The 27,228-nt window shown below is 47.0% G+C and overlaps 1 protein-coding gene and 1 pseudogene across 2 annotated transcripts; one reads left to right on the top strand and one right to left on the bottom strand.

Annotated features, from left to right (window-relative positions):
• Positions 1-1,603: 1,603 nt before the first annotated feature.
• On the bottom strand, positions 1,604-6,861 carry LOC100750539 (annotated as a pseudogene).
• A 2,408-nt stretch (positions 6,862-9,269) lies between these two features.
• On the top strand, positions 9,270-17,096 carry LOC100750830 (beta-arrestin-2). Of its 2 annotated transcripts, XM_027426932.2 has the most exons (15): positions 9,273-9,402; positions 12,329-12,359; positions 12,972-13,032; positions 13,145-13,189; positions 13,393-13,589; positions 13,701-13,760; positions 14,132-14,199; positions 14,337-14,475; positions 14,710-14,794; positions 15,089-15,161; positions 15,419-15,556; positions 16,277-16,360; positions 16,455-16,534; positions 16,644-16,698; positions 16,957-17,096. In XM_027426932.2, the coding sequence occupies exons 1-15, from the start codon at positions 9,380-9,382 to the stop codon at positions 17,048-17,050; spliced, it is 1,233 nt and encodes a 410-aa protein (XP_027282733.1). In that variant the 5' UTR covers positions 9,273-9,379; the 3' UTR covers positions 17,051-17,096. The 2 variants fall into 2 exon arrangements, with proteins under 2 accessions (XP_027282734.1, XP_027282733.1); XM_027426933.2 differs by lacking the exon at positions 12,329-12,359 and having other exon boundaries at positions 9,270-9,402.
• The last annotated feature ends 10,132 nt before the right edge of the window (positions 17,097-27,228 follow it).

A 27,228-nucleotide genomic window follows, 5' to 3' on the forward strand; every position in this document is an offset into this window, starting at 1 on the left:
AGAGCCCCAGGTTTCAGTTAAAGACCTGGTCTCAAAATAGAAGGAGGACAGTTTCTGAGGAATGATATCCGAGGTTGGCCTCTGGCTTAAACACACACACACACACACACACACACACACACACACACACACACACACTTGTTTGTTCAAAGTATTGAGATTCCATTTCATCCCACTCAAAATGATGATCGTTAAGAAAGCAAGTGACAACAAAACTGGTACGATGCAGGAGAAAAGAAACCTTTATATGCTGGAGGTGGGGTGTAAATTGTGTAGATCCTATGAAAATCACAGGGAGACTCCTCAAAACACTAAAACCGTGGCTATCATATGATCCAGACATACCACTTCTGGGCACATCCATGCTTATTTGCTGCAGATTTCACAATAGGTAACATGGGGAACCAACCACCTAAATGCTCATCGACTGATGAGTGGATAAACAAAATGTAACACACATATACAATGGTACTTTATGCAGCTGGAAAGATCAATGCAGTTATATAATTTGCAGGAAAATATATCAAACTGGATATCAACATTGAGCGGTGGTTCTCAAGCTTCCTTTAATACAGTGTCTCATGTTGTAGTGAACCCAAACCATAAAATCATTTCATCGCTACTTCATGACTGTAATCTTTCTAGTGTTATGAATCATAATGTAAATATCTGATATGTAAGATAGCAGATATGTGACCCCTGTGAAAGGGTCATTTGACCCCAAAGGAGTCACAACCCACAGGTTGAGAACTGCTGATATTAAGTGAACGAAGTCAGATGCAGGAAGACAAATATATTTCTGTCATGGTTGGCATATGTACTATATATGTGTGTATGTATGCATATATGTGTATGTATGTATAAGTGAATGTATGTATGTATGTGTGTATTTGTGTATGTGCATGCATGTATATGTGAAGAGTGTATGTATATGTGAAGACTTTATGTATGAATGTGTGTGTGTATATGTGCATGTATGTATATGTGTGTATGTAATGGCATGAAGGTAAAAGAAGACCTGTATGTGAAGGGAAGTGTCAAGGGAGGGGAGAGTGTGGGAAAGAGGGTGACAGGGAAGAAAGAAAGGCAAATATTGCAAATTTTCTCTCCTATGCAGAATCTAGACTTAACAATGTAAATATATAAAACATGAAAACAGAGGCACAGTATTGAGAGGAGAAAGGTGACTGGAGGGATGAGGTAGGGGAAGACAAGGGGGGGTAATGGGTACTTACGTGTGATGATGTCATAATGAAACACATCCTTCCTTCCTCCCTCCCTCCCTCTCTTCCTTCCTCTCTCTCTCTCTCTCTCTCTCTCTCTCTCTCTCTCTCTCTCTCTCATTTTACTAGGAATTTCATAAACCTTTAGGAATGAAAGCCAGGTAGTGGTGGCACACACCTTTAGTCCCAGCACTCACAAGGGAGAGGCAGGAAAATCTCTGTGAGTTCGAGGCCAGCCTGGTCTACAGAGCGAGTTCCAGGACAGGCTCCAAAGCTACACAGAGAAACCCTGTCTCGAAAAACAAACAACAAAAACAAACAAAAAACCTCTAGGAATGAGGGAGTCCTAGTTAGAGGGCACAAGAGCCCATGGAGCTTCCTCAGCTCTTGCAGGGAACCACCGGCTCAGGATCTGTGGCAGGATCACCCCTTGGTTCCAGGGACAGATATTAGAAGGGTACCTCTTCAGCCCCCTAAGGTGGTGGGTGGGGAAGGTTTCCCCCACCCAGAACATGAAAATCATGAAGGCCACGAAGCCAAAGAGCTGTTTACTCATGACATTCCAAGAAACGGGTGAAAGGGACATGTCCACGTGATTCCTGATAGACATGTATAGGTCCCAGTGCACAAGTTCACCTTCAGGTCTCAGTTGTCCCATCCATACCAAGGATCCCTCTCATGTTGAGTGGTCAGGGAGCTTCGGATAGCTACCATAACCCTTCCATCATCCGGATACGGCTTGTCATCATAGTCTTCCAATTGAATATTATCCTGCCTGGGGCCTCAATCTGTTCTTCTAGGATATGGCCCTGGCAGCATGTTGCTGGTCACGTGGAGGCTGTCTGTGCTCCCAGTGGCACCAGACCACATATTGCCCTTTGCCACCACCAGACTCCCAGGGCTGCATCCTGGCCACCACCACCTCCACCTTCTCCCCCAAACACATTATTTTCTTTATTAACTTAAAAATTAAATATAGCTAGGGAGTAGTGGAGCACACCTTTTATCCCAGCACTTGAGAGGCAGAGACAGTTGGATCTCTGTGAGTTCAAGGCCAGCCTGATTTACAGAGAGAATTCAGGACAGGTGGGGCTACACAGAGAAATCTTGTCTTGAAAAAAAAAATTAAAGAATATAGAAGCCTTTTTTCTTTCTTTCTTTCTTTTTTTTTTTTTTTTTTTTTTTTTGGTTTTTTGAGAGACAGGTTTTCTCTTTGTAGCCTTGGCTGTCCTGGAACTCACTCTGTAGACCAGGCTGTCCTTGAACTCACAGGACTCACCTGTCTCTGTCTCTCATGTGATGGGATTAAAGGCCTGCGCCACCACTGCCCACCTAGAAACCTAAATTTTTTTTTAAGGTTCAGTGCAATTTTATTTCTATTACTTTTACGAATATTTTTCTTTCTTTTTTATTTAAATTAGAAACGAGATTGTTTTACATGTCGATCCTTGTTCCCTCTCCTCCCCTCCTCCCCTGCCCCCCACTAACACCCTACCTATCCCATACCATTTCTGCTCCCCAGGGAGAGTGAGGCCTTCCATGGGAGGGGGGGTCTTCAGAGCCTGTCATATCCTTTGGGATAGGACCTAGGCCCTCCCCAATGTGTCTTAGTTGAGGGAGTATCCCTCTATGTGAAATGGGCTCCCAAAGTCCATTCCTACACTAGGGATAAATACTGTTCTACTACAAGAGGCCCCACATATTTCCGAGGCCTCCTCACTGACACCCACATTCATGGGGTCTGGATCAGTTCCATGCTGGTTTCCCAGTAATCAGTCTGGGGGCCAAGAGCTCCCCCTGTTCAGGTCAGCTGTTTCTGTGAGTTTCACCAGCGTGGTCTTGACCCCTTTGCTCATCACTCCTATTTCTCTGCAACTGGATTCCAGTTCAGTTCAATTTTTAGCTGTGGGTGTCTGCTTCTACTTCCATCAGCTGCTGGATGAAGGCTCTAGGATGGCAAATAAATTAGTCATTAATCTCATTATCAGGGGCGGGTATTCAAGGTAGCCTCTCCACTGTTGCTTAGAAAGTTAGTTGGTGTCACCCTTGTAGATCTCTGAACATTTCCCTAGTGCCTGATTTCACTTTAAACCTATACTGGCTCCCTCTCTGATGGTATCTCTTATCTTGCTCTCCTCTATTCTTCCCCCTACACAACCTTCCTGCTCCCTTATGTTCTCCTCACCCTTCCTCTTCTCCCCTTCTCATTCTCCTAGCTCCCTCTCCCCTCATGCTCCAATTTGCTCAGGAGATCTTGTCCCTTTCCCCATCTCTGGGGACCATGTATGTTGAAAGGTTCAGGCATTATGCTGGCCTGCCCCTGTTACCTGGCAGAACAGGCAGTACCCTGGTCAGCCCAGGGTTCCATGGGAACTAAGTCTGCACGCAGGTGCAGAGGACCCCTTTAAAAGACAGATCCTTGCCCACTTACGTCTCTCTCTCTACACCCTCTCTCTACTCTCTACATTCTCTCTCTATTCTCTCTCTCTCTCTGCCTCTCTATGGCGACCGGCCATGGCAGTCAGCCATTAATCACGTTTCTCTTCTCTCTTAGTCTCCCTACTCTGCCAGGCCTATAATAAACTGGTTAATAAGTCTAACATGTTTCATCCTGTGTCTCATCTTGTGCTCCTCTTTTTCTTTATATCTAATTTAAACAAAAATTTAACATGTGTCTCTTTTAGAGTCCTCCTTGTTGCCTAGCTTCTCTGGTGATGTGGATTATAGGCTGGTAATCCTTTGCTCTGTGTAAAATCCATATATGAGTGAGTGCATACCATGTTTGTCTTTTTGTGACTGGGTTACCTCGCTCAGAATGGTTTCTTCTAGTTCCATCCATTTGCCTGCGAATTTCAATATTCCATTGCCCCCCGCCCCCGCTGAGTAGTACTCCATTGTGTAAATGTACCACATTTTCTCTATCCATTCTTCAGTTGAGGGGCATCTAGGTTGTAGAAGCCTAAATTTTTATAATTACAGCTTAAAAAGGAAAAGCAGGGAAACATATTTAAAGTTGTGGACAAAGCATTTGTAGTTCTTAAAGAGAATAGTACCATTAAAGGGAAGCCAGAACCTATGTTATTTTACAATTGGACAATAAGAAAAGTGCCCTGAGGGAACTGGGGAGACGGTTCAGCAATGAAAAACACTTGTTACTCTTGTAGAGGACTTGGGCTTGATTCCCAGCACCTACTTGGCAGCTCACAACTGTCTGCAACTCCAGTACAGAGGATCCAATGTCCTCTTCTGACCTCCACAGACATCAGTTATGAATGTGGTGCATATATATATATATATATATATATATATATATATATATATATATATATGCAGTCAAAACACCCATACACATTAAATCAAACCGGAGAGATGGCTTAGCGGTTAAGAGTACTGCCTGCTCTTCCAAAGGTCCCAAGTTCAATTCCCAGAAAGTACATGGTGGCTCACAACCATCTATAATGAGATCTGGTGTCCTCTTCTGGCATGCAGGCATACATATCAGCAGAACACTGTGTAGATAAATACATCTTAAGAAAAAAAAGCTGGGTGGTGGTGGTGCACACCTTTAATCCCAGCAGGGAGGCAGAGGCAGGGGGATCTCTGTGAGTTCGAGACCAGCCTGGTCTACAAGAGTTAGTAGAGAAACCAACTACAGGCCACAGAGAAACCCTGCCTTGAAAAACCAAAAAAAAAAAAAAAGAAAGAAAGAAAGAAAAAAGGTACTTTTTCCAAGACAGGCTCCAAAACTACAGAGAAACCCTCCCCCCCACAAAAAAAAAAGAAATAAAGAAAAGAAAAGAAAAAAAAATAACTTCAGTTTCAGGCAAAACACCCATACACCTAAAATTAGTTTTTATTTTGTGTGTATCAGTGTTTTGCTTGTATGTATGTCTTTGTACGGTGTATGTCTTGTGCCTTCAGAGTCCAGAATAGGGTGTTGAATTTCCTGGAACTGGAGTTACAGATGGTTATAAACCACCATAGGGTGCTGGGAATGAACCTGGATCCTCTGGAAGACCAGCCATCACTCTTAACCATTGAGTCATTTCTCCAGCCTTAGTAGCAGTGTTCTTAATTTATTTTTATTACATTTTTATTTAGTTGGGTGGAATATATTAGTGGATGTATGTGTGTGGAAATCAGAGGACAATTTGCAGGAGTTGGTTCTCGCCCTGTAGCCTGTAGGTCCTGAGAATCAAACTCAGATCATCAGGCGTGGCAGCAGCACCTTTACCTCTGAGCCATCTCACTGGTATTAATCTTGGTGTTTTTAAAGTCATGTTTTGTAATTAGGCTACAAACTCTGAAGCTAGGCTGTTGGGTTCCAACACCAGCTCTGCTTCCAAACTACTTGTATTAACTGCACTCCCATTTTTTTTTTAACCTGAAAAATGGTTATAAAACTTGGTGATTGGGACTGGATATATGGCTCAGTGGATAAGAGCACTTATCTTCTAAAGGACCCAGGTTCAATTCCAGGCACCCACATGGCAGCTCACAACTGTCTATAACTCCAAGATCTGACACTCTCACACAAATACACATGCAAGCAAAATGCCAATGTACATAAAGCAAAAATAAATTAAAAAACATGGTGATTAATTTCAGTTATCAACTTGATGAGCTCTACCATTACCTGAGAGGTGGGCCTCTAGGCATGCTTATGAGAGAATATTTTTATTAGGTTGGTTGAGGTGAAGACTCTTCCACCATGGGTGGCATTATTCCCTGGGCTAAGATCCTAAGCTTTTCATTTTTGTTTTTTGAGACAGGGTTGCTCTGTGTAGCTTTGGAGGCTGTCCTGGAACTCACTCTGTAGACCAGGATGGCCTCAAACTCACAGAGATCCACCTGCCTCTGCCTCTCCAGTGCTGGGATTAAAGGCATGAGGCACCACTGCCTGGCCCTGAGCTTTGTTTTTTAAGTAACATTTTTTATTCGTTGAATATTTGGGTAAGAGGAGCATCCTTGCCATAGCATTTGTGTGGCCATCAGAAGCCAACTTGTGGGGGGTTGGTTCTCTCCTACCATGTAGGTCCTGGGGATTGAACACAGGCCATCGGAGTTGGCGTTAAATGATTTAACCCACTGAGCCATACAGATTTCATGTTGTGCAGACCATTACTTTTTTATTTAAATTTATTTAATTTTATTTTATGTGCATTGGTGTTTTGCCATAGGTGTCAGGTCCCCTGGAACTTGAATTAGACAGTTGTGAGCTGCTATGTGGGTTCTGGGAATTGAACCTGGGTCCTCCGGAAGAATAAGCAGTGCTCTTAATCACTGAGTCATCTCTCCAGCCCCATTACCTTTCTCTTTACTCTTACCAATAGCTCTTTATAATTTTGTTGATGTTGGTTATTGTTACATTTTGTTGGTGTGTGTATGTGTTTGTATGTGTGTGTGTGTGTGTGATATGTGTGTTTCAGACAATGCTTCAAGTAGCCCAAGCTAGTCAATCTCAAACTTGATATGTGGCTGAGTATGTCCTTAAATTTTTGATTCCCAATACACTACCACAGTCAGTTTTGCACAATGCCAGGGATCCAATACAGGGTTTTTATGTGTGCTAGGCAAGCACTCCATCAATTAAGCTATGTCCTTTGCCCTCAAATACCACTGTGTTACCTTTGATCATGACCCATTTGACAAAGTTCAAACTTGAAAAAAAAAAAAGCCATTCGTGAGTCAAAAAAAAAAATATTGCTAAAACCTTAGGAATAAACTTAGGCTGAATTTGGTGTTTCACACCCTTAGTCTTAGCACTCAAGAGGCAGAGGAAAGCGGATCCCTGTGGGTTCAAGGCCACCCATGTCTACACAGCAAGTTCTAGGCCAGCCAGGCCTAAGTAGTGAGACCTGTCTCAAAGAGTCAAATTGGGGCTAGGAAGATGACTCCATGGTTAAGAGCACTTGTTATACAGAGGATCTGAGTTCAATCCCTAGCACCCACATGGAAGTTTTTTTGTTCATTTTGATTTTTGGAGACAGGGTTTCTCTGTGTAGCTTTGGAACCTGTCCTGGAACTAGTTCTTGTAGACTAGGCTGGTCTCAAATTCACAGAGATCCGCCTGCCTCTGCCTCCCCAGTGCTGGGATTAAAGGCGTGCACCACCAATGCCTGGCCCACATGGAGGTTTATAACTGTAACTCCAGGTCCAGGAACTCTGATGCCTTCATCGGACTATGTACACAAACAGTGGTGAACATACATACATGCAGGCCAAATCTCATACACAAAAAATAAATTTTAATAATAAAAAAAGAGTAAACTGAAGAGATGACAATAGAACTGGGCAGGGCAGGTAACAGGTGTTGAGCAAGGCCTCTGTTTGAAAATTAAAGGGGATTTGAGATTTTCGTCTCATGGACAATCAGTGGACAAGTAAAGAGAAAAGCACAAAGGTATTCCATCTGAGGAAAATGGGGAAGAGTACAAAAAGACAAAGAGGAGAAAAACCTGTCTAGAAATATCAGCCATCCTTCATCCTCCCCCAAACCCAGTCAATGTCACCCCAGAAATGAACCTCTAATATGGCCCCTCTTTTCTCTTCCATGCCATCGTTTACCGATTTCTCATGGCCAGCTTATTTCTATCAGTCTTCCTCCCTCCCCACCATACTCCACGTTACCCAAAACCAGAAATTTCATTACTACATTCTTTTTTTAAGATTTTTTATCTATTTATTATGTATACAATATTCTGCTTCCATGTACAGCTGCACACTAGAAGAGGGCACCAGATCTTATAAGGATGATTGTGAGCCACCATACGGTTGCTGGGAATTGAACTCAGGACCTCTGGCGGAGCAGTCGGTGTTCTTAACCTCTGAGCCATCTCTCCAGCCCCTCATTACTACATTCTTCTGGTGAAAAACAAAATCAAAATCAAATATCTCCTGGGCTGGGGGTAGGGATATAGCTCAGTGGTGACACTTGCCAAGCATGTTTGAGGCCCTAGCAGAAAATTTAAATTAAATTAACAGGACCGGTTCCTCAGGCTCTTTCTTTCACTTGCTACACAAAATCTCCACAATCCCTTCTAGTCCTCCGCAGTTCTCCTTCTCCTGCCATCTAACCCACAAGCACTTGAGAACAGGATGTACTTACTACTTTGCCTTACGCAGTCTTTAGGACGTCCTTTCCCCACTTCTGCCCATCCTTCAGAGCGGCTGTCCTCAAATTTCCTATCCTCTGGAGTGACTGACTGCACTCTGTTCCTCCCCCCACGCTGGCCAAGCGCTTTTAGTTGCCTGATGTTCTGAGTCATACCTCTATTACAGCATTCCTGGGAGCATAATACCTGTCTTCCATGTCTCAAGGATCCCAGGAAAGTTAGGCCATTGTAATTCATGTGCTGTCCCAATGGCTTGCACAGTGACTAACACAAAATAGAGAGGGAGGGAAGGATGGAGAAAGAGAGAGATGGATGGACTGGGTGGATGATAGCTGGCGTAGATAGTAGAGGAGATGGCAAAGTCGGAGAAAAATTTAGAAGTGATCCTGCTAAAATCAAAGACAATAACACCAGGGGGAGCTGAAAGACCACAAGAACGCGGGAAGGCGGGCCAAACAAGGTTGCAAACTCAGGGATGAGCAGCGCACATCATCATGCAACTGATAGGGTTCACCCACGTGCGCAGTACCAGGTCGTCAGACCCAGACAGTGTTTGATCTCATTCCCACCGCCCCCACTATCCCGTCCCTCCACCGCCACTGTGAAAGCAAACAAAGGGGAGGGATCCCTGCAGGGCTATGGATACCGAAGGCCAATCAGATGGCTCTAATTGCCTGGAAGGCAGCCGCCTCCATTTAAAGAGGCCCAATCTGGTTCCAAGGGGTTGAGGAGGGGAGGCGAGATGGGCGGGGAGAGCGGGAGAGGGACCGCGCGGAGAGGCGTCCCCCAGGGAGACCGAGGACGGAGGCGTGGGGCGGAGCCAGTCCGGGGAGGGCGGGCAGCGCCGCAGCGCGCGGGATCCGGCTGACGCAGCTGGCCCCGGCTCACCGAGACCCAGACCCGAGGGGAGGGGAAGGAGGAGAAAGAGAGAGGACGCGCGTGCGCAGTGGCGCGGGGAGGAGCGGGGGGACCTGGCAGCGGGCAAGAAGGCTGCGAGCGAGCCGCGAACCCGGCGGGCGGAGGGCGGCGAGCGCGCGCACCATGGGGGAAAAACCCGGGACTAGGTAAGGGAGGTGGGGACGTGCTGCGGGGCATGGGCGGCGGCTCGCGGAGGGTGACAGCATGATCCCCAGACAAGGACACCGGGCAAGAAACCCGGGGGCCGGATGCCCGGGTCCCTAGAGGGTAGCGGTCTGGGGCCGCAAGCCTAGGTCCTTGCTTGAAGATATCGGGGTTGGGAAGCGTGCTTGGGCTCTTGCAGAAAGCAAGAGCTGATAGTGATCGGGAAACCCACGCCTGGGTTCTCGCAGAGATGTAGGAGTCGGACTACTGGGTTCTCTGTGCAGGCTGAGATGCAGGGGCGGAGGAAGGAGGAGCAGGTGGCCGGCCCCGAGGGGTTGTGTGCAAGGAGACTGGATGCTGGGAAGGGATTCCCCTAGACTGGTGCCCAACCAATGGAAAGCCTCCTGTCCAATACCCCATAGTCTGGTTGCTCTCACCTGTCCCAAGGGCCGGATAGCTCTGCTATCAAACTTCGGTCTTCTCCTAGGTTGCTAGGAGCAACAGCTTCTTGAGGGAGTAGAGTGCATAGGAACCCTCGCTGAAATTGGACTGTATTCCTGTCCCTGGGAGGGGGAGAGGTGGTATCTGCTCTGGGCACACACATCCTCTCCCCGGATGTTTTCTGGGCAATCGAGGCTCCTTCCTTCCACAGATACCAGAGTTCTCTTTTTTGGTCTATAGCAAAATCCACTTCCTGTTGTGACCAAACACCCCCAAGAGGACATGGGGTGAATGTTTGAGTTCCAAGGGAGCAAGAGCAAAAGAATGATTTGGGGCTCTCTGCCTTAAGCCAGAGAGAGGACTAAGAATAAGGGCCTGATCCTGAACAGTCACTCTGCAAAACCCAGGATCAACCCTACCACTCCCACTGCCCTTGGGGTATGAGAATTTAGGCTTCTAAGCGTCAAGAGGACTGATATCTGAGAGAGATGATCAGAGGAACTATTGGCCTCCTGGATTTGGGGTTAAAACACCCCAGAGAAAGGGGAAGTCACTTACTTGGGGGAGGCCCCCTAATTTCCATTGCGTGTTCAGGAGAGGGAATAGATGGACCAAGGAGAGACTGCTGACTTGGCATAATTCCTTACAGTCTCATCAAATTCTGGGCCATAGGAAATGGAGAGAATGGCAGGAAGTACAAAAGGGCATCTGCCTTAGCTACCTCGCACAGCTGGGCACCTCCCTGGTAATTCCCTTACTCTGCCAATTTGGCCAGCCTCAGTATGGGCATACGATTTCCCTCCCTAACCTGGCAGGAGATGGCTGGATAAGATGTAGAGGGCGGGTGCCCTGTAGTTACTCAGGGCAACTAACCAAGAGGCACACTGTAGCTGTCACAGCCTTTTGTCAGGGCTTCTTTTGGGGAAAACATAGGACATCGGGAAGCCAGAAGTAGAAGAGAGACCAAGCCTAGGTGATATACTAGCTGTCAGCCCTCATTGGGACAGAAATTAGAATGATAATTCTAACTGCTACCATGTCCGTATTTGCCTTTGTTGCTTGGGGGTACTCAGGGGTACTCTATGAGTTTGTCATGTGACCCTATGTGTCACATGAGTTGAAAGAGGGATGGAACACTGGGCAGTGTTTCAGTTCGTTCTCTAGGAACCCTTTCCAGGAGTTGCTGCTGAAGCAAAGTGCATTAGAAGAGGTAGCAATGGCCAGAGCCCTGGGGTCTCTAGACAGTTCCCTATGCTCCCAGCAATGGGTTGGGGATCACTAGACAGTTCTCTGTGCTCCCAGCACGGGTGGAGTCTAGGCTTAGATTATTTCAGTGCCTGTATAGAAAACCCTCTTCAACTGGACAAACTGTCAGTGATGGGCCAGTTTAACAATTTAATGGTTGACAGCAGGGACTTAAAGTCAGAGTTGTCTTCCTTAAGTTTATGCCTGAGTTCCACCATGTGCATTCTCTCTGACCTTTGACAAAATTCTTGACCTCTCTATGCTTTGGTTTCTTCTATCTAAAACAGGAATTATTTCGACTTATGTCTTTGGGCTATTAGAGTAGTCACAATGCAATTGGAACACTGCTAGGACCAGAACAGTCACCCAATAAATGTTAGCCAGTATCCTCTTTGTCACATGGATGCTACTGTGTTGGGACACCTCAATGTACAAGATCCCAGGGGTCACAGCTGTCAGCCTTTGTGAAATCACAAGTAAAATATAAACAAGATGGGAAAGGAACAGGGAGGAGGGAGTGTTATTGTGCTGGCGGTTAAAGTCGAGGCCGAGTCTTCAATCTGACGGAGATGATGTCTGAGTTAGGCCTTGACCGACAAATGCATTTTTTTTAAGATTCTGAGGTCAGAGATGGGGATGTTGGAGGTTCATGAAATAAGCAGATGTGGGCAGTGCCTTCAGTAGAAACTGAGGGGTAAAGTCAAGGCACTGCTCCAGGTGTCCTCGAAGCTAGAGGTCATTTGAAAAGTGGCTAGTTTAACTGAGGGTGGTGGTTCACGCCTTTCATCTCACCATCAGGGATGCAGAGGCAGGTGGATCTCAGAGTTGGGGCCAACCTGGTCTACATATCAAGTTCCAGGCCAGCCAGGGTTACATAGTTAAATCCCGGTCTCAAAAGAAAAGTGTGTTAGGTCTGACCCAGACATTGGATAGCCATCTAGTTCCCATCTTCTTCTGGGGACGGTGCCCTCGGGAGAGTCTAGATGGTTCCTGGAGCAACCAGTGGCCATTACTGTAGAGGTGGATCAAATCAAAGGAGCAAGTGTTTGCCCTGACAGTTGGCTTCAAGGGGCTGCCATGTGGAAAATACTGGGACTTTGTTAAAAAAAAAAAAAAGTGGGAAGGGTAGACCAGGGATCCAGGGTGAATTCCACTTCTTGGGCTAGGGAGGGATAAGTCCTGGTGTGGTGGTCCCTGCTGAGTCTAAGGGAGGCAGTGGGGTCTCCCTTTCTGTTTTGTTAGGGTCTTCAAGAAGTCGAGCCCTAACTGCAAGGTGAGTCACCCACAGTGCTTATGCTTCGATCCTTCCTGGGCCCTATCAAAGCCCAACCTACCCCCAGCTGATCCCCAACCCTTAGCTCCCCACTTCCTGTGACAGCTAAAAGCAGACTTCCTTCCCTCCTTAAGCCCCTTGCCACAGTCTGAAGAAGCCACAGGGCTGGGTGGGGACCAGGCTAGGTTCCTAAGCAAGCTTGTAATTCTCTTAGGAACCAACCCAGGGTACTTGGGACTAGGAAAAGTTAATAGTTCCCCAGGCTGTGGCCTGTTTATTGCAGAGCCCTTTGTGGGGAGAGCTGCTAACTGCCTGGTCTGACTGAGTGCTCCCTGAAGACATGGGAACACACACATATACACACATACACCTCTGTCCTTGCTTGGTGGACAGCGGTATGAAAAGTGACCAGAGGAGCAGACAAAAGCCTAAATGAAAGCTTTACTGAATAGTCTGGAAAGCCCTACCACTCTCACCTTCCAATAACACTGGGAGAAACTCCTTCCTGATAACCCAGCCAAGGGGAGCCCAGGACAGGGCCGCCATCTTTGAGGGCTCTGGTGGCTTGCCACCATCCTCCCCAATTTTGCCTGTGACCCTTGACATCCTCAGCTCACCGTGTACTTGGGCAAGCGCGACTTTGTAGACCACCTGGACAAAGTGGATCCTGTGGGTGAGTTTGCCTAGAAGGGGGTAGCTCATCCCCCCAGGAGGGAGGAGGTTCCTGGTTCTGGGGATGGGGAAAGGCCGCCTTCAGAAAATGAATCCACGTCTCCCTTTCCTAGATGGCGTGGTGCTCGTGGATCCTGACTACTTGAAGGACCGCAAAGGTACTAGACCCAAGTCCAGGAGCTGGAGGGGAGGCAGGAAGAAGAAGGAATTCGATGGGTTGGCATTGGTAGGGTGTCCCAGACAGATGGAAGGCTGAGGCAGAAGCAGGGGGTAGGATTCAGGGAAGTCTGTCGTGCTGAGGAAGGATGTGGGCGACATGAAGGATGTCTCTTGATCATCCCACCTTGCCCTCGCTTTCCAGTGTTTGTTACCCTCACCTGCGCCTTCCGCTATGGCCGAGAAGACCTGGATGTACTGGGCCTGTCTTTCCGCAAAGATCTGTTCATTGCCACCTACCAAGCCTTTCCCCCCATGCCCAACCCACCCCGGCCCCCCACCCGGCTACAGGACCGACTGCTGAAGAAGTTGGGCCAGCATGCCCATCCCTTTTTTTTCACAGTGAGGATGCTCCCTTTTCTCCGAGGAGTGGGGGGGGGGGGGGCTGCAGGATTGACATGGGATGAGGCACCTGTTACCAGGGACTGAAACCCCTCCTTTTCTCTGCCACAGTTACCCCAGAATTTGCCTTGCTCTGTCACACTGCAGCCAGGACCAGAGGACACAGGGAAGGTAAGGGAGGGACAGCTATCACAGTGTGTGAACAGAACTGGGCTCAGCAGAAGCACAAAACACAACTGAACCAGAGGGTGAAGTTTAGGGGGGTCCTGAAGACAAGGAGGTGTCCCCATGGACATGGGTGTGCATGGTGTGGTCACTGCATCTGGAACATGTACCTGGGTATGGGGGTTCCTCCATGCACTGCCATGAGCCAGCCTCTGTAAGGTGCCAGACTAGGAGACAGTGGGGCAAGAGAGTCCGTGTTTCCGAGATGGGGCAAAAGTTCACACTTAAGGGGAATGAAGCAAGTAGGAAGGAAGGGGTGTGTTGGAAGTGGCAACAGGAGCCTTGGGTAAGAGGTGGCCTTTCCTCCCCCTTCCAAGGCCTGTGGAGTCGACTTTGAGATTCGTGCCTTCTGTGCCAAATCTCTAGAAGAAAAAAGCCACAAAAGGTGAGAGAAACTTTGTCTCTGGTTTAACAACTCCCTCCCAGCCTTATGGAGCCCCTGGCGCCTGTTGGGGGTAGGAATCTTAGTTGAATTGTAGTGTCTTGGAACTAACCCTTCCCCTGCTCCACCCCCTGACTCAGGAACTCGGTGCGACTTATCATCAGAAAGGTACAGTTTGCTCCAGAGATACCTGGCCCCCAGCCCTCAGCAGAAACCACACGCCACTTCCTCATGTCTGACCGGAGGTCCCTGCACCTAGAGGCTTCCCTGGACAAAGAGGTGAGGTGTAAAAGAGTGACAGAGATGCCACAAAGCAGGCCAGAGCCTGGGGGAGGGGTGAAGCGACAGGCAGGATGGTGGTTTGGGATTTTTTTTTTAAAGGTGGTTGCCTCACTTGGGTGGAGGTGCTATGGACTGGGGTTGGAGGTGGGGCAGAGCAGCCTCTATCAGAGAGGTACCCAAGTTGGAGCCACTGAAGCAAGTGCAAACTGTGTCATCCCCTCCCTTCAAAAGCTGTATTACCACGGGGAGCCACTCAATGTCAACGTCCATGTCACCAACAACTCGGCCAAGACCGTCAAGAAGATTAGAGTCTCTGGTAGGAGGTGGGGGTGGACATGGGTGTGGGGAAGGAAGTCCCTGATTACAAGGGGCTTCTGCTGCCATTTCAGCCCAGGCCATATCCCAGTGTGGGAGAACTACCAGGGCATAAAGAATTTAGTCTGTTCCCAGATGATGCCCAGCCCTAGTGTTTATTATAGGAGGGCTGTTGGCCAGGGGTAGGAGGTGGGGGTGTGCTGCCCCCAAGTGGGGTTCACACCATGTGGTCTGGAGTTGTGGTACAGTAGTAGTCTATACTTCACCCAAAGCCACTTGGTCCCCTACCCCACAGTGAGACAGTATGCCGACATTTGCCTCTTCAGCACCGCGCAGTACAAGTGTCCTGTGGCTCAGCTTGAGCAAGAGTGAGTATGGGACAACCGTGGGACCCAACTTAGGGGAGAATATGAGAATGCAGAGTTCCTTATAACCTATCTCACTTCTAAGGGTGTCCCTCTGCAGCCTGGGGGCTCCAGGCTGTTAGCAGATTGCATCAGAACCTACCCCCTCGTAATCTGCCCTGATGGACAGAGAAGGAGGAAGTACCGCCTGAGGGTGGTATGATGAATCTCCCTCAGTCCAGTCTCTCCAAGAATCTTGTTCCCTTGTTCCCAACCCCCAGTGACCAGGTATCTCCCAGTTCCACGTTCTGCAAGGTGTACACCATAACCCCACTGCTCAGTGACAACCGGGAGAAGCGTGGCCTTGCCCTGGACGGGCAGCTCAAGCATGAAGACACCAACCTGGCTTCTAGCACCATGTGAGGGCGGGGCTGGTGGACTGGGGGACAGGGGACAGGCTTCCGTTCAGTGCAGTGCAGGCGGTGTGCCAGGCTCTGTCCTGGGTGCCAGGGAGGTATCAGTGAACAGAAGTGACAAAAACCTCTCACATTCTAAGGGAGGGAAGACAGACAATCAGATAAGTGGTAAACTAGATAGCATGTTAGGAACAAGTGTTAAGTGGGAAAAGCAAGCAGAGCAGGAGGGATAACGTACAGAAAGGGTCAGGCTGTGTTGATTGTAAATAGATTGGCCAGAAAGGGTGAATACTGAAGGGCCCAGAGGAAGGAGACCTGTGGGTGTGCAAGCCAAGAGGGCTCCAGGCAGATAGATCTGCAGTCTTTGCGGCTCGGGTGGGATGATCCCCAGGGTGCATGAGGAATTGTGATGTGTCACTATGTATGACCTTGGGCACCCCTGGTCCCAGAAGGCCAGAGCCTCACCCAGTGGTGCCTTTTCTCTGGGTACACACTACACCGCCACACAGGCCCACATGGTGAGAAGGGACCACAAAAAGAGAAGTGGGTGAGAGGACCTGCACACCAAGTGCTGCAGATCAAAGCACCCTGGTGCCTGGCAAAGATGAGGCCCCAGGAGGGTTCTGCATAGAGGAATGCCATGAGCCCGCATTGCTATGACTGCACAGCTAATGCTGTGGGAGCCCTGGATCCCTGACCCAGCTCCCCTCCTCCCAATTGCAGTGTGAAAGAGGGAGCCAACAAGGAGGTTCTGGGAATCCTGGTATCCTACAGGGTCAAGGTGAAGCTGGTGGTGTCTCGAGGCGGGTGAGTACACTGGGAAAGCCTGGTCACGTGGTTGTCTGTGGCTCCGTGGGATTGTGGTAGCCGTCCTCTTCATGCAGCCCTTCTCCCTCCCCAGGGATGTCTCCGTGGAGCTACCGTTCGTTCTCATGCACCCCAAGCCTCATGACCATATCACCCTTCCCAGACCCCAGTCAGGTAAGCTCTCCCCACCCCCTGAGCCCCACAGAGAGGGACTGAAGCAGGGCCAGAGGAGAAATGATGCTCCTTCTAGTGCCCACCCACACACCCCCTCTCTGCCCTTCAGTCCCCCAGGAAACAGATGTCCCTGTGGATACCAACCTCATCGAATTCGATACCAAGTAAGGAACCCTCCCTGCCTTCTTACTGTGATCCTCTAGGACAGAGACTCCCGTGTCACTCAGATCCACCCTCTTACCTTGTGGGTGTTTCCTTCTGGTGGGAGAGATTGGGAGAAGTCTCAAATCAGATGACTCAGCCTGTTGAGGCTGCCACTTAAGCCCCTTGTCTCCTGTGTGATGGGGTGGGAGGGAAGCAGAGTGGGAGGCCCAAGGAATGGTCAGAAGCCTTCACCTCATCTACTTCTTTCTGTCACCAAGCTACGCCACAGATGACGACATTGTGTTTGAGGACTTTGCCCGGCTTCGGCTGAAGGGGATGAAGGATGACGACTGTGACGACCAATTCTGCTAGGAAAAGGGGCTGGGAGAGGTAGGGGCAGGACCAAGATCCCACTGTCACTTCGGGTGGGAGGGTCCCAGCCTCTCCTCCTTCCCCATCCACCCAAGATACGCACTGGACCCATCACTTGTTGAAAGTGGGCATTAATCTTTTGACTTCAGCTCTGCTGCCCTAGCCCTGCTCCCTAGGGAGGCATGCTGTGGGCACACCTAAAGTTTTGGGAAGGGGACACTGAAAGTGAGGAGCGACTGTAGAGAAAAGGAGTAGAAAGAACTCCCACACTTGGCCTCATACCAACCTGCCACCCAAGTCACCACTTCTGCCTCCCATTCCTTGAAGATGAAACTGTGGGTGGGTGGGGAGGGCAAGGCCATTTCTTTGTTTCAGAGCATAGGGAAGAAATAAACCTTTGAATAGGTATGAGTGTGCGTGTTTTCTCAGCAGAGTTTAAGGGTGTACAGTGTGCCCACCCATGATGCTTTTTTTCCACATCACAGGTATTATTTTCTACATAAGGTATTATTTGGGTTATCAATAAATGTTTACTGGATGACTGTGCTATGCCTGTGTCCCAAGGTATATATTGAAACTCGAATTGGTTGCTGCACACTCCAGGGTAGAGCTTGGTAAAGCCACAAAGTAAGCTTAGCCATCTACAGGGCAAATACTAACCTCCTGAAGGCCTCATGGCCCTGGGAGCTAGGCAGGGCAGTCTCCTCTCTGCTAAGTCTGGCAACACATGCCACATTATGACCTTGTTAGGTTTGTCCCCACTGTTCCTTCCGGTTTGTGAAGCAGTCTGCTTCTGGGACTGTGTAACCACATCTGCATACCTCACCAGACAGATGTCATACGAGCAACATCAGTAAGGGTTACAATGTGGGCCAAGGCTGGGTGGGAAGGAGGCAGCAGCACTCTACAGACATTTCTCACCTCCCACATCACCCACTGTGACTCCTGCAGGTGACCTTTCGGTCTTAGTTAGGGCTACTATTGCTGTAGCCCTATTGCTACTATTGCTGTGATAAAATACCATGACCAAAGGAAGTTGGGGAGGAAAGGATTCATTTGGCTCACACTTCCACACCATAGCCTGTCATTGAAGAAAGTCAGGACAAGAATTCAAAGAGTAGGAACCTGGAGGTTGGAGCTGATGCAGAGGTCATTGAGGAGTTCTGCTTACTGGTTTGCTCCCCATGGCATACTCAGTCTGCTTTTTTTTCTTTTTTTTTTTTTTTTGGTTTTTCGAGACAGAGTTTCTCTGTGTATCTTTGGAGCCTATCCTGGCACTCGCTCTGGAGACCAGGCTGGCCTCGAACTCACAGAGATCCTCTTGCCTCTGCCTCCCAAGTGCTGGGATTAAAGGCGTGGCACCACCAATGCTTCAGTCTGCTTTCTTACAGAACCTAGGACCACCTACCCAGAGGTGACACCACCTACTATGGGCTGGGACCTCTCCAGTTGATGACTAAGAAAAAGCCCTCATAGGCTTGCCTGATCTAATGGAGGCATTTTCTCAGTTAAGGCTGCCTCCTCTCCAAGGGCCCTAGCTTGTGTTAAGTTGACATAAAATTATCCAGGAAACCTTTCTAAGGACTCCATCCCATAAAACAGTCTTGACCTATATCCCTACTATGTGCCAAGTAAGCCATTCCCTGGTAGCACTCCCTGGTCCCAAGAATGGGAACTGAGAGTGCATTGGTGTATCGGTGTGATGTAGATTGGGTTTGGGGGATGATTTCCCTAGAGGAAGTAAACTTCAAGCAGAGAACTGAAAATGAGTTAGGGCATGCACAAGGATAAACATTTGGGACCACGACAAAGCCTCATGTGAAGGCTGGAAGGTGTAGTGTATCAACTCAGACCAGGGGCAGGAGCAGCTAACAAGAAGTGACGTAGGTTTTGTTGAGGCAAATGGGAGCAACTTACATGGACATTGGTCTGTGTTGAAGCTCATGAAATTGTAATTAAATCATTTATCCACAGGCTTTGCTTATCCTATCACAGGTCATCTCCCCTACCCATGCTGGATTTGTCACAAATGGAACTAGCCCCTTTTAAGTCTTTGCCTTTAGCGTCCTTGACTCCTGTGACCCTGCTCCTTGACCTCTAAGGCCATGGACCTAACTTCATGGGGAGAATCAAGAGTCCTCTGGGAGGCAAGATAAAAATCCAGAATTAGGCTCTTCAGTCTCAGGTTCTGAGTCAGAAGAGACAGAGGAAAAGCCCATGACTATGGGTTAAAGAATGATGCCTTAAAAAAAAAAAAAAAGTTATGTTTTCAGTGCTGTTTAGAAGGCAATCCATGGTTTTAAAAAATCTGGATAGTATAAAATGGTAAACAGTGAAAAAGGAAGCTCCCTCCTGCCTGTTCCCTGACCCTGATTTCTCTTTCCTACCAACCACCACCGTCCTTGTTTATTCAAAGACTGTTCTTTGTATTGAGTCACACATACACAGGCTTTATGTACTCACTGCTTCATCTCAAATACAGGGGGCAGCAAACCATGAGCTCATCTACATCTTGCTGCTTTCACTTGTTGGTATTACCCAGAAGAGGCTTCTGAAGCGCTGCTCACATCCACTCCATCCTTTTAAGGAACAGCTCTGTTAGTTTCTAGCTGTCAGTTATGTTTACTGGTTTCCTAATGGACATTCTGAATGTCCACTTTTTTTTTTCAGTTCAAACAGTTGTAATAGTTACCCCTAGAGGTCTGTCTTTTTGGATGTGTAGGACAGAGCCCTGAAAGGAGGGCTCCAGGCTGGAGAAATGGCTCAGCAGTTAAAGAGCATGGACTGCTCTTGCAGAGGACCCAAGTTTGTGTCCCAGCACCCATGTCAGGCTGCTCACAATAGACTAGAACTCTAGCTCCCAGGGATCTAATTCTCTCTTCTGGCCTCCATGGCACTTGTGTTCATATGCACATAATAACCTACACACACACACACACACACACACACACACACACACACACACACACACACACAAACATTTAAAAAAAGTTTCTGGGTCAGAGAGGGGAGGGCGAACATATTTCTAATTCTGTCAGAGCAAATGAAATACATATATTACCTGTCTCATTTTTGGTGGGGTTTTGTTGTTTTGTTTTGTTTGAGACAGGGTTTTATGACATAGCCCTGGCTGTCCTGGAACTCACTATGTAGACCAAGCTGGCCTTGAACTCTCAGATCTACCTGCTTCCTGAGTGCTGGGATTAAAGGTGTACGCCACCATCCACCATGCCCAGTCTTTTCTTTTAATGTGCATGAGTGTTTGGTTGACATGCATATCTTTTTTTTTTAAAGATTTTATTTATTTATTATGTATACAACATTCTGCTTCCATGTATATGTGCACACCAGAAGAGGGCACCAGATCTCATAAGGGACGGTTGTGAGCCACCTTGTGGTTGCTGGGAATTGAACTCAGGACCTATGGAAGAGCAGTGGGTGCTCTTAACCTCTGAGCCATCTCTCCAGCCCCGGCATGCATATATCTTTGCATCACATACGTGCAGTACTCATGGTGAGGGTGTCAGATACCTTGGGACTGGAGTTGCAGGTAGATTCTGAGAATCAAACCTGGGTCTTCTGAAAGAGCAGTCATTGTTCTTCACCTATGAGCCACCTCTCCTGCCCCTAGTATTACCTATCTCAATTTATATTTCTTTGATTATGAGTGAAGATAAACCCAACTTACTGAGCAGATGTTCTTTTATTTCTTTTAGGGGGTTAGGTAAGTGGGGCAAAGCTAGCTATCAAACACAGGACCGTGAGCATTCTAGGCACGTATTCTTTCACTGAGCTACATCCATCCACAGACGACTTAGGGCATAGCAAAATAGGACTGGAGAAATGGTGCAGTAGTCAAAGGTGCTTATTACCAACCTTAAAGACCCAAGTGCAATACCCAGAACACACAAGGCAAATTGTCCTCTGCCCTCCATACATGAGCCATGACACATGTACACACAGCCTCACATATAGTACAGATTTTAAAGAATACACTAAAATCATGCCATGTAAACTAATCCAGTCTCAGGTGAGCACTGTGTGTTTTCTCACACGTGTAGAAAGGTAGCATAGGAAAAGGACTGATAGGCAAAAAGAAGGGGCCCATGGGGTAAAAGGGGGAAGAGAAGGTAATAAGGCAGTGAATATGGTCAAAACACATCATATGTGTGCATGAATGACATAATGAAATCCATTATATTACAAAAACATACACTAATAATCTGGGCATGATGACATACACCTGTAATCCCCATACTTGGGAGTCAAAGGCAGGAGAATTGCCTCCAGTTTGGGGCTAGGCTAATCTATGTTTCAAGTTCCAGGACAGCCAGAAAAACAACACAGTGAGACCCTGTCTACAAAACAAATCAATGCCGGGTGTGGTGGTGCACACCTTTGATTTCTAGGAAGGCAGGCAAATCTCTGTGAGTTCAAGGCCAACTAGTGCTACATAGGGAGATCCTGTATCAAATAAGTAAGTAAATAAACTACACGAAAACAAATGAAAAACAAATTGAGTACACTAATAAAGGCTGGAGTATGGCTCTGAGAAAGCACTTGCCCAGGCTGTGTGCATCCTGGTTTCAACCCCCAGCCCCGAGGGAAATTCCTTAGCTCATTGACAGAGTGCTTGTTTAGTATGCCCAAAGCACAGAAAGGAAAGGGGGGAGGGAGGAGAGGGAATTAACCCTTTGTAGTATATGGTATTTTCCCCCAGTTGTTACTTCTGTTCTTTGTTGTTGTTGTTGTTGTTATTTTTCTGAGACAGGGTTTCTCTGTCTAACAGTCCTGGCTGTCCTGGAACTTGCTCTGTAGACCAGGCTGGCCTTGAACTCACAGAGACCCGCCTGCCTCTGCCTCCAGAGTGCTGGGATTAAAGGCGCCAACACCACCTGGCTGCATCTTCTGCATTTGTATCTTGTTCCTTTCCTCTTTATTTTAGAGCACCCAGTGTGACACTGATATCTCCACAGTGTTGTATGACTTTCACCTTTAACTAGTTCCAAAACATTTCTGTTGTCTGTTTTGAGACACGGTCTTCACTCTAGCCCAAACTGGCTTGAGCCTAAGGCTTCAGAGTGCTGAGATTACAGCAAAACACTTACTTCTAGTATTATTAATGCGTTCACTCTTATTTTGAGGTAGACCTTTATAGTAATTTTCTAACTGGCTTCTTGGTTCATTCTGCCACAAGGCTTTTTATCCTTCTGTTTGTCCACAACTTGACACTTCGTGTTCTTTCCAGTTCACACACTGAGAACTTATCCAACCACTGTCTCATTGGCATACTCCTACTTTTGCAATGCAAACCTCACCCTCAGATCCATCACCTACCCCCACCTCTGTGCTCTAACGCCAGGGCCAGCGGCTGGTTGGTGTACACTGCCAAAGACAGGAATCACGTGAACACATTTATTTGTTCATTCAACAAATATATTTGGACACATAAGTTCTGACACTGTGCTGAGCCCTGAATAGAGATCTAGGACCACTAAATACGGTCTTTAACTTAGGCTGGGCTTTCAATGCCTAATAACTCCCTGTTACCTCCCTTCCCTACCCTCATACTACTAATTTCACGCCTGCCTCATGCTCAGTGACTTTCCCCCCTTTTTCCAGATTAGGCAAAAAGAAAAGAAAAGAAAAGAAAAGAAAAGAAAAGAAAAGAAAAGAAAAGAAAAAAGCATGAGTCATCTCAGCATCCTATTTCCTGCTCCCATACATTGATCTAGACACCAGTTCAACACAGGAAGGTTATGGTACATCCCCAGGGCAAGGCCAATCCCTCCATCTCTGATCACATCTCCCCTTTCATCTCCTAGGTCTTGATTCATCAAACCGCCACTTCTCTTCAACCTCTATCTGTCTCCACTGGCTCTTCCTCAACGGCAAATAAACCCACACTAGTGCTTTCCATTGAAGGGAATAGGAAGAAAGAAAGGAGAGAGAGAGAGAGAAAACAAAAAACAAAAAACAAAAACCAACCAAACAAACAAAATCTCTCCTCCACTCCAAAGTCTATTTCACAGCAAAGTATATTTCAATCCCTCTCTCACTTTTCTCTGTTTGTAGTCTGGTTTGATTTTTTTGTTGTTGTTGTTTTATTTTTAACCTTTATATTTTAATTTATGTGTATGGGTAGTTTGCTTTCATGTATGTCTATACACCACATGCATATGGTTCTTATGGAGATGAGAAGAGGGTGTTGGGTCTCCTGGGACTGGAGTTACAGTTGGTTGTGAGCCACTGTGTGGGTGCTGGGAATCGAACCTGGGTCCTCTGGAAGAGCAGTCAGTGTTAACTGCTTAACCATCTTTCCAGCCCCTTGGTATGGTTTTTTGAGACAAGTAAATGAGGCTGGCCTTGAACTCTCCTTCATCCTACTTCTGCCTTCCAAATGCTTGGATTTACTATCAAGCTTGCTTCTTTTTTTTAAATTGACTTTTTATTTTCAAAGCAATAAGTACAAACCTTTTAACGTGCAGGTAAGGGCTGAGGGTCTAACTTAGGGGTAGAGGGTTTGCCTAGCACACACAAGACTCTGAGTTTATCCACATCACCATATACCTACAAAAAAGAGTCATATGGTGCTGCAATATTCTTTTGTGTGGAGGTGGTAGATGTGTTTGTTTGGGTTTGTTTTGTTGTTGGGTTTTTGTTTGCTTGGTTGGTTTTGGTTTTTCAAGATAGGGTTTCTCTGTGTAGTCTTGGCTATTCTGGAACTTGCTCTGTAGACCAGGCTGGCCTCAAACTCACAGAGATCTGCCTGCCTCTGCCTCTGCCTCCCAAGTGCTGGGATTAAAAGCATGAGCCATGTTTGATTTTTGTTGTTGTTGTTTGTTTTTGGGGGGGGGGTTGTGGGGGATTGATTTAGTGTCTCATTATATAGCCCTAACTGTACTGGAACTCACTACATAGACTAGGCTGGCTTCAAACTCACATAGATCTGCCTGCTTCTGCCTCCTGAGCTCTGGAATTAAAGGTGTGCACCACCACATCTAGCAGCTGTAAGAGTTTTAATAAGAAAAAAAAGGAGGTCCCTGATTTCTTTCTCCTTGGAGGGAACAACTCTCTCCACCTCCTTCAAATGTTTCTGGGGACAGTCACCCCCCTACTCCACCCTTCTTGATTTCCACATTCAACATCATCTAGCAGATGCCCAGCGATGACACCATAACACAATGCTGTCATTACAATGTCATCTGCAAAGCTCATGCTACAGTCTATGCTGTAACTGCAAAATTGAGTTGCAAAATAAAAACTGCAAAAAAAAAAAAAATCTTGTGATGGGAGGAGGAGGAAAGGGAGGGGTAAGATTTTTTTTTAATTTTCATAATGGTTTAAGTAACTTCATGATTTTGTAGGCTACATTCAAATATGAATCTATAGATGCAGGCCACAGGTTGGACAAATCTGTCAGAAGATGAAGGTGGAGCCCATCTTTGTCGCTCCTGATCATCATACAGTGCTTTTCATCCTACCCCATCCCTATTCCCCTGACTATTGAATCAATTGGGGTCAGATCAATATCTGGTATTGAATTATGCCTCTGCTAACATTTATAGTGGACTCTGTGGCTCTCTCTCTTTTTATACAACTTTGTTTTCCCTGAATAATGGTCATTTGAAATTTGCTTATTCTCCAAATTCATCACGAATTCAGCCCTATGATTTTTGGGGGGGGGGAGGGGCGGTTCAAGACAGGGTTACTCTGTGGCTTTGGAGTTGGTCTCCAACTCACAGAGATCCGCCTGCTTCTGCCTCCCGAGTGCTGGGATTAAAGGCGTGTGCCACCAACGCCCGGTCCTATGCTCTCTTTTAAGAGTCTATATTTCAGTTCTTTCAAAACAATATATTCATCCCTTTCAGCTCCTTGAAGACATATCTCAGAATCTTTCTATTGAACTGGGGTCACCTCTCATGACTGACCTCCTCCATCTCAGCTTATGGATGTCGTAGCTGCCTCTTCACTGGGGAAATCTGACAGTCTGTACAGACCAAAATGTCTTTATTCTGTCCTCCTAACTGGGAGTTTAGCTTTATGAATCTCTACACACCCCCTTAAAATCTATTCTCCTGAGGTGATATGATAGCTGATACTTAGGAAAGGCCTGTGATTTCCAGGGGTAGGTGAAAACATATGACTGTTTCCTTTGATGAAATATGAGCCACTTTCCAGCCAGACCCCTAACACAGGAATCTCCCCATCTTCCTCTTTTCCACCAGCCCCAGCTCAGGGCAGGGACAGCTCTGGTCTCACCATGCATGTACAGTGCCCTTAGGCATGTTTCTCACATTTTATTGTGCATACAAGTCACCTGGTAATCTTTCAACACAAACTGTGATTCAGCTGGCCTGGGGTCATCATTAAGACTGTCTTTCTAAAGAGTCTAGGTAATGCTGACACCCAGGCTTACACAGCCAAGAACTTGAAGGGCAACTGCACTGCAAGCCTTGGTCCTTGTGTGACTTGTGAAGTACACTGAACTAACTGCCTGCACTTAACTCTTTTATGAGAAAATCAATTTAAAAATTCACTAAGAAAAATGGAATTTTTGCATATTTATTTAGCTGTGGATGTTTTCCTGTTTCATAGCCACTCTAAAATAAATACACTGAGGCTTATATTAATTACAAATGCTTGGCCAGTAGTTCAGGCTTACTACTAACTAGCTTTTACATTTCAAGTTAATCCACATTCCTTATTTATGGTCTGCCACGTGACAGTACCTTTCTTTTCTTTCTTTCTTTTTTGGGTGGGGGGGGGGAGGGTTTTGAGACAGGGTTTCTCTGTAGCTTTGGAGGCTGTCCTGGAACTAGCTCTTGTAGACCAGGCTGGTCTCAAACTCCAGATATCCACCTGCCTCTGCTTCCCGAGTGCTGGGGTTAAAGGTGTGCGCCATCACCACCCAGTGGCAGTACCTTTCTTGGCATGGCACATTCATCTCCTGCTCTGTGTCTGGCTAGTGACTTCTCTGGCTCCGCTCTTCCTGATCCCATCATTCTCAGTTTGGCTCTCCCACCTAACTGTATCTTGTTCAGCTATTAGTCAGCTTGTTTACTAAACACAGTGTACAGAAGGATTATTCTGCAGCATTTAGCTGTCACCCCAAAGCAGCTGGGGCATGGAATTCTGGATTTTGAACCAGTCTGCCTCAAATGTTGAAGCCTTACTCTTGTCTTAGGGAATGGAGTGTCTTTTTAAAGAGACCCTGCAACAATCCAATTGTAGAGCATTTGCACATAGTTTTCTTTTTCTCTAGAAGCTTCCCTGAGTGCCTTTTGGTTGAGTCTGGTGTTCTGATATGTGGGTCTGTGTTCCTCCACAGTTACATGGGGGACTTGATGAGCTCTTACATCCCTGAAGCACAGTTCTTTTTTGTCTTCATTCCTGTGATCTCATCCAGAATTTAAGCCTCCTGGGCTGTTTCTCAATTGCCTTTTCTTGGCTACATTTATTCTCCCCCTCCCTCCCTCCTTCCCCCTCCTCTGGCTGGCCTGGAACTGGTTAGTGCTCAAATTTTCAAGTGACAGGATTAAAGGAATGTGCCACAATGCCCATCTGCTACATACCTTCTTTGCATTTACTTTACCTACAGGAAGAGTTCCTCAGTTTCTCTTTCATCCCATGATCAATTTTTCTTTTTTCTTTTTTTCTTTCTTTTTCCTTTTTGAGACAGGGTGTTTCTGTGTATCTGAAACTTGATATACAGTCCAGGCTGGCCTCAAACTCGCAGAGACCCACCTGCCTCTGCTTCCCAAGTGCTAGAATTAACCCTGTGTGTTTGGAAGAAGAGACAAAGAACATAGGTAACATACCAAGACCCTGTCCCAGAAAATAAATAAAATAGAATAAATGGGGATATTCTTGCTATGTTGCCAAGGCTGCCCACAAACTCCTGGGCTTGAGTAATCCTCCTACTCCAGTCTTTCAAGTTAGCTCTGACTACAGGAATATGCCACTGTCTCAGCTGTAAGGATTCATGCATTATGATGGCCTGTCCCTGTCACCTGGCAGAATGCACTCAGGCAGTACCCTGGTTAGCCCAGGGTTCCATGGTGGCATAGTCTGCACACAGTTGCAAAGGACCCCTTTAAAGACAGACCCCTGCCCACTTACACTCTCTTTCCCACTCCTCTCTCTCCACTCTTTCTTTCCCCCTCTTTCTGTTCTGC

This window comes from Cricetulus griseus, chromosome 7, assembly GCF_003668045.3.
Source record: "Cricetulus griseus strain 17A/GY chromosome 7, alternate assembly CriGri-PICRH-1.0, whole genome shotgun sequence".
NCBI lineage: Eukaryota > Metazoa > Chordata > Mammalia > Rodentia > Cricetidae > Cricetulus > Cricetulus griseus.